General features: G+C 33.7%; 1 protein-coding gene across 1 annotated transcript; it reads right to left on the bottom strand.

The window, feature by feature from the left end:
• Nucleotides 1-723: 723 nt before the first annotated feature.
• On the bottom strand, nucleotides 724-7842 carry LOC132558254 (uncharacterized). The gene is made up of 4 exons (XM_060222796.1): nucleotides 7701-7842; nucleotides 5958-6116; nucleotides 5271-5494; nucleotides 724-4418 (listed from the first exon to the last, which is right to left on the bottom strand). Exons 1-4 carry the CDS (start codon nucleotides 7840-7842, stop codon nucleotides 3318-3320), a joined length of 1626 nt encoding a protein of 541 aa, XP_060078779.1. The 3' UTR covers nucleotides 724-3317.
• Nucleotides 7843-8068: the final 226 nt, after the last annotated feature.

Raw genomic sequence — 8068 nt, 5'->3', positions numbered from 1 at the left:
ACCAGAGGTCCCAGAGCCTGTGTAGGGACCAGGGGTCTGAGATCCAGTTTGGGGACCAGAGGTCCCAGAGCCTGTGTAGGGACCAGGGGTCTGAGATCCAGTTTGGGGACCAGGGGTCATACCTAACCAGGTAAGAGGTATAAGAGGTATGAACATGAAACTTCATATGTAGATAAATCTCAAGGAGAATGAGGGCAGTGCACGAGAATCATAACCCTCTTACTGCCCTTTGTTACTTTTCGTACTTAATTTTTTTCCCATTTGGGGAGCATAAACTGTGTCTGATGGCCTTGTTTAAATTTTGTGTCCAGAGCATAACTTTGCTTACATTAAAACTAGGACATACTAAGACAAGGTACAGTGTACCAAATTCAGAGCATTGAATCCTTTTGTAACAGAATTATCGCCCCTTTTTAAAATTATTTGCCCAATAAAGTTGTTTTCTGGGAGAATTCACCAGTTTCGTTTTGTGAAACGGAAAAGATTACCTGCTGAGTGATAAGAGCCATTAAGTCTATGGTTTGAGGAAACTCTACAGCAGTTAATCCTAAGTACCTGCTTGTAAAATAAAAGCACCTAGTCCAACAGTTTTCTAGAAGCTATTAGAGGACTGGTGACAAAGAGACAGACAGATGTTTACCCATACCATAAGCTCACTGACAAGACCAACCCACAATTTTGATAAGTGAAATGAAATCTAATTCAAAACAACAAAAGACTGAGTTAAATGTATATAATATCAAAATTTATTACACATTAATTCCAGTTCTATTTCTTGATTATCACAACTTCTCTACATTTGTGTTATGTGTATAGACTACAGACATTTTGATATTTGATTACGTAAGTCAGAACATTAGAAGGATTATAGTATTGATTGACCAACATTTCCAGAAGATATTAGTGTTGTAGGTAAATAGTAATCACTTTAACAAAGACGGCTCATATTTTATATGAAAAGATGCATACATTGTAAAAACCCCTATCTTCAGTAAATCAAATTATTTACACAACTTGGAGTAAATTAAAAGAAATTTGAACAAAAAGCTGTTTTGGAAACATGAATAATACATACATAAATGTTTTAAAAAAAAAAATATGGATGTGAACATTTTCCAAAGGGTGGTATGTTATAATGTTAAACTGTGTATATCTAGAATATATTATGTAACAAGCTTATGATATATTTACACCCCCTTCCCGCCAACAGACCCTCAGAAACACATCTCGCTCAAGATTATATATGATTTCAAAATAACATTTAAAAAGTACCAATTAAATGATAACATTGCTCTAGTAAAGTTTATCACCATTCATAACAGTGGTACAACAGTCAATTCCGAATTAAAGTAAAACTTGGTAGACAAAAAGTCAAATACCATGTAGGAGAGAAAACACTGAGTAAGTACTCCAGGAGTTTTGAGCCAAAATACATTTATGTAATTGTATAATAGCACATGTATCAATGACATAACGAAAGACTACAATGTATGTAAAAATCATTCTAACTGTGTTATGACAAGATTTATAACAAATGTCTTCTGTATATTCCAGCTATAATCAAATGAGAAAAAAATTTACATCTTTTCATCAAAGCAATGAGGAAATAGCTAAAATTGATATGTACAAGTGGAATAGACACATGTAGATGAATTTCTTACAAAAAGCATAACAAAGGGTAAAGCAAGTAAAATTGGTGAAAAAATAATTGTATATGTAGATGATAAATTATGATGCTGTATATGTTTATGAAAAACAGGATGTTGAATGAGCTTCTGTTTCATGAATCCAGTCATAATAGAAACAGATATTTACGATTTAGACACAAATCAAAGGCTGTTGTTATCACAACAGGAATTTTTAAAGAATATTGATAGCGACTTTTTCAAATCCTGACTGGAGTCTCAATTCGTGCAACTTTAATGATCAGGTGTATATACATATCTACAGTGACATTTGATGATAACAGATAACACAAAGTCATGATATATGTAATTAAATTATTTACACCATCATAAATAACCATTATGATTAATTACAACTGGAATGAAATGTAAACAAATGGCACAATATAAAAAAAAGTAGCTGATTATGCTTGTAGAAAAAGATAACAAAAATATTTGAAAACAAGGATGATTAATTGATGTAATTGCTGTCAAATATACTGGAAGCACCAGTTTTGATCAGGTTGTACATAATACAATAAAACAGGAACTAACCAAACAAACAGGCATATGCTGCGAATATCATCTAGCGTTGTTTTAGTTATCATGTTTTATTTAATACTTTTAAACATTTTTGTGAATGTATAAATACAGATATGTTTTATATTTCTATATTTAGATACTCTGATGTTACATTACAACCTTTTACAGAGTATTTTATTGCTGAGTGATACAACTGAGCATAGTTCTTCATTAATTAGTGAAATTGGTGTGGTGTTCAGTTGCAGTCCTACAGTCAGCAATAAAACACCAACCAGAATGTTTACATGTAATAATAAGAACAAATTTAAGATCCGCTGAACACAGCTGCCATATCATCTACAACTTCTCCTAACCATTCATGAGTTGCAACATATTAGCTTATAATCATAGGTAATTACGTACCTAAGCATGGTAGTAACTCCTCTGCTATTGAATAAATGTAACACAGTGAGGTTTGAGTCTTGTTCCACAGAACAAAACTCTGAAAAACAATAAATTTCACTTAAATACCACAAAAAGTGAAATCAGTGACCAAAACACATCAGAGAATATTTCTGGTGCATCAACTTTCAAATATGAATTGACAGTGTTAGGGGGAAAAAGGAAGCCTTTGATATATGATTAAGTCTACAGCAATTAACAGTAGCTTAAAAAAAGTCATAATGGTAAAGATTCAATATATCACCTACCCCCTATACAATGTTTATTTACATCTAAGTATCATGACTGAGCCTATTTACATTCCAACCATTTATATACCTTTTTATATTCATGATAATAAAAGTAATAAACTCATTTAGTCTCTTTCCATTAACAGGAAACATCTACAAACCCACAATCTATTTTATAGTTAATTCTCATATCTTACAGTAGATATATGCTTACTTAAAATTTCTGGGAATAGCTAAAAAAAACCAGCTTACCTAAACATGGTTAAATCCAACTGATATGTATTTCTGTCAAAATACTTTGATTAACAAATCTCAGACATAAAAAAAATCATACATTAATTGACTGTTTATATATCAATTCTTTGACAATCTTTGAAATTTTTCAGTTTCAGAATTTTTTTCACCCATAAAAACAACCTTTAAAGTATAAAATACTACACTATAATTGATTATACTTTACATGAAGTTCATCAAGTACAGCATATCTATTGCTGTCTTCCAGCTTCAGTATAAATGGATGTTGATCTATCCCAACATTAGCTGGAATGGGAACCTTAAACTCTGCATGAACCTCCTCGTCTCGTCTTGTGCTCTCGAGTGTTTCACAGTTGTGAAGGACATTCACGCGCATTACAATCTCGTTACCTGTGTCCTGGACACTAAACCGAAAGCAATTGGAGGTACCAGGTGTTATCCTGTGAGTTTGTTTAAAGTTTTTCACCTTTTTTAAATTGCTACCTGAAATTTGTAAGAGTCCGTCCACACCAATGAAACAACGAATACCAACAATATTTTCAAAATCTGCATACCCTGTCGGTCTCATATAGATGTTCAATCCTGTTTCACCACCGACTGCATCTTTATCTTTAATGTTTAAAAACTGGACGCGCCCGTGGAGAACAATGAGGTTTCGAGGTTTGTATTTATTCTTGGTAAGAATGTACACTGTTTTAGTAGTAAGGACAATGGCTTCTTCACTAGGCAGTATCGAGTGCTGTTCGATGTGCAGTCCCATCTTCACCCAAGCCTCTGGTTTAAATATGACAGTTTCCCTTTGCAACACCAATGGATTAATTTTTTCCTTCGACACATGCCTATTTTCTTTCACATACTCAGTGAGCTGTTTGTCTTGAAGGTCAAAATACAAATTGTGTGGTGGAAACTTGAAAGCTAGATGCATGAAGTCTTCAACAAGAACTTTGTCTCCAGGATTATTCCAAACTAATAACGATGCCCTGGTATTGTCTGTCAGCCATTTTATCTGGGACACAGAGTTGTGCATCAGAGAGGCGCGTACCGAGAACACCAGAGGTGGCTCGAGTTCGTGTTCGTGTACAAAATGGTACATATCGATGACCATTTTCCATGTGTAGCTGACCAGACTCAGGTCGGTATGAGTGCCAGTCGTCCAGCCTAAAGATAGAGTACACTGAGGAAACAGGCGCTCAACGTGTTTGATGAACCTAGTTCCCTCCACAGGGGGTTCTTCTCCTAGGGGTCCCTTGAAGATATCAGCATGTATCCATAATGGAACACGGATCTGCCAAAACACAAACAAAATGAGAACAACAAGTTTTATAGATATTTTGTTTGTCTCTTTTTCTTTTTATTTCAGATTATATTTGACATCCCAATGAAGGAAAACTCTACAAAGAACATTAGCTCCCCTCTACAGATAACTATCACAAACACTTTTAATTTTTCAGGTTGTTATATTCTGATCTGTTTCTGTCTTGAAATGTATGTGTTCACTCAGGGGTCTGAAAAAATATTTTAATCCACTAGGCACAGGACTAGTGGGCTGAAAAATTTACTCGTCCAGATTGGAAATTTACTCATCCAAATTCAGCCATGAAATGGCAACTTAATCAGCGAGGATGTGACATGTGACTTTTTTTCTATTTTTGTTCAAAATTTTAGTGAAAAAACTATGCAGTGATGGCTGCTTTGTGTCAAACATTGTGCACGACTTAGGCCTAGCCATAGTGTTTGTTTACATCCCATTGACTAGGTGCTGTTAAATACAGACCGGTACATGTTTGTAACGCCCGAGACCTACTGACATCATTATGACCGCAGGAAAATGACTAAGGTATTCTGAATGCTTTATTTGACATCATGGGAGTTCCAGTGTAATCAAAAGTTAGAGTGCAGACTGAAATATTTTGTTTTCGAAGTACCATAATCACGTTTCTTTGTTTTAAATTCTCTTTACATTTTTATTGAAATTTGTGACATTAATATCATTGGAAAAAAATACTCGTCCTATGGACAACTGACAAAGATAAATCTGGTTGTCTGAGACAATTTTCACTTGTCCATGACGACTGGACAAGTGCTTTTCCCGACCCCTGGTTCACATTAAATAAAGCTTAGTCTGTCTGAAACTTACATTATCCTTGTGTTTTTTTATGGTCTGGAGAGTGATTTCAACAGCATCTGTACTCTGGATATCAATTTTAATCCCCTTGCCAGTTGGAGTTATATTATTGAGCCAATCCTCAAATGGCATCCCACTTTCCTGAGAGCGTGGCTGGCCCATCACAGGAATCAGAGACTGGGTTTCTGTACCCTGACCTTTTAGCATTACGTCGCCCTCAATCATGTCAACATCAACTACAAACCATTCCACAATCATCTTTGATCACTAAAGTCAAATTATCCAACTTGTAAAAACTTCAATAGATACCTCTTTCTATATTATTACAACGGTCAAGTAAAAAATATGAAATCTTATGAAATATTTCCTTTTAATCAGGTGCTCCTGTGACATCACACTTCCTTTCACCAGACAGCAGATTTATATACCACCTTGACCAGTGAAAGGCTATATGTCCAGTCACAACAGTTTTTCCAATTATTCTCTCTCTTTAAAACTTATGTACACTACAAAATGGTGATTAAAGTTAAAAAAATCTACACTGGGAGATAACTTTCACTCTCTTTAGTCACATGTAATAAGTCCAGTAAGTATGTACAACATCGACTCTTTTCTACCATCATGGTGTTCTATCGACATTTTATATCAATCTGGAGTTGATGAACACTCAGACAAAACTGTCCAGTGCAGTATTCATACCCTGTAATGAACGCTGGAGTTGGTTTGGCGTGTTTGCTCCATGAGACCATTTCAGCTTGCTCCCATCATCTGCTACATGAGGAAAGAAGTACAGAGCATTTATGTCAGGTCCCATCTTTAGGACCGGAATACGGTGACGAAGGAACCAAGGAATAAGACCTGCCAAAAAACAAATACATTCACATTTAATCATATAAAATACAATCACAGTAGTTGAGGTTTGTTAACATATATACAAGTACACTGTATTATTGAACTTGCTCCACATTGTGTCCAACATTTTCTGGTCATGGAATAACCAGCTAAAAACACCTATTGATATATATAAAAAAGGATCTAAGATACATTAACTAAATAACCCAATAATTCAATTGTATATGATCTGCCTTTTGCTAAATCCTCTTTAAGTCATTTTAAATTGATAAAATATTTGCAAAAAAAAAAAAAAAAAGAACTGCCTGCTTCATCAAATATAAATATAGTCAAATAATATTTCATTATAAGCATGTACTGTAATTAACAAATATTTTATTTGTTTCATACTCATCTAGCTATGACTTGATCCAAAACAAGTACATTAGCAACAGACAGTATAAGTATAAACTTAATGATATCGTAATGATTGAATCCTGCATTAAATTGCACAACTTACATAATTTCTGAATTTTAAGTCCTGATAATGAAAATGCTTATCCATTACTACATTTAATAAATGTACTTTCTTTTTAGATGAAATGTGTTTCAGCTTAGTGTGACCCAGAAGCACACATGTATTATGTAAATTTATCATTTGAACAGAAATGACATTTTGATGAAAATGAAAACAAAAATACATTTATGGTGTGAAAGTGGTAAAATCTGCGTTTATGTGTGCATTTTTCTAAACGGTTAGATTCAGGTTTTCATTGTTTGATTGTTTTTTACTCAAATGAGCAATATTTCTTGGTAAACTTCTTTTTTATAACACAAATTATCTAAATAAAGTTGATTTTTCATCTCTCAGTCTATAGTTCTTTCTATTTTTTTCTTATTTCTTTCATTTTTTTCTACATACAAACTGGCTTTCACACACAACGTAATATACATACATAAGGATGTGCAACATGCTACATCGTCATTACATGAATACTAAAATATTCTATCCATAAACAAGTCATCATCATCATCAATCCACTCATTCATACTGTATGTAATTACCTGTATGTATGCTTACCTCATTTTCATTTCAAAATTATACACAATTATCCATAATGTCAATAGTTGCCACTCATATTACATTCACACATCCACACACTACACACACATCATAAATACATGTTTTCACATTTTATAAAAAGGAGGAGAAAAGTATAGCAAAGGCAGGAAAAGCAAAAAGAGACAAGATCAGAGACGTACCGTTTCATGACATATAAAGATAAAAGTGTGCAAAACAGTGAGCTAATCAGTCTACAATCACTATTTAAATAAAAAATGAGTCGTCAAAAGTGATAATTTATACAGCATAATTTTTTTCCAGATAAGACGTGCAAATCTAGTCTTTTACACTGTCATGTTAGAATGTTGCAATTTTCAGTCGAAGTCACACTCTTTATCCTTCAGGTATGCCATTTAAGAATTTGAAGAAAAAAAGTCAATTCGACCTGCATATTTTACCTAGACCGAGTTGACTTCTACCGGTGATGTTGGAACTTGCCAACGACCTAAACAAACAAAATCACGTTTTGTACAAATAGCATTGCATACCTCCATTGAAAGAGTACCACAAGTATATGAACAAAAATCCTGTTATTATCTGACAATACAGATATTTTCTTAATGGACGAGGCACATTCATCATTCTTTTGATCCTATCATAGTCACTCGTTTTCCCGTAGGTGGCTGCCATCTTGCAATTTTCAAGTTCTCGTTTGTGACCACGTGACAGTCATAAGCAGTTAATTAATTTGTTGTATTATTTGATTTTGGGAGCAATTTAAGTGTTGTCTCATATATTCAAACATTATATGACAATACCTTAAATTACACAGATTTAATCTTCCTGAGATAAACAGTTTATCTCAGTAAAAGTAAGCTCACCTGTACGAGATTTGAAGAGAAAACGAGATCTATCA

Source organism: Ylistrum balloti, unplaced genomic scaffold (genome assembly GCF_031769215.1).
Source record: "Ylistrum balloti isolate Yb309-2 unplaced genomic scaffold, AGI_CSIRO_Ybal_v1 Utg370776, whole genome shotgun sequence".
NCBI lineage: Eukaryota > Metazoa > Mollusca > Bivalvia > Pectinida > Pectinidae > Ylistrum > Ylistrum balloti.
This window is presented reverse-complemented; position numbering and strand designations above follow the sequence as displayed.

Bases quoted from the DNA above. Each gene is read 5' to 3' on its own strand.
- LOC132558254 (XM_060222796.1), bottom strand. From the start codon at position 7,842: ATGGCAGCCACCTACGGGAAAACGAGTGACTATGATAGGATCAAAAGA. The intron at 6,117-7,700 runs GTATGCAATGCT...GTTTTTTGGCAG, and splicing joins GTGGTACTCTTTCAATGGAG to GTCTTATTCCTTGGTTCCTT. The intron at 5,495-5,957 runs GTATGAATACTG...AATGGTTTGTAG, and splicing joins ACTCCAGCGTTCATTACAGG to TTGATGTTGACATGATTGAG.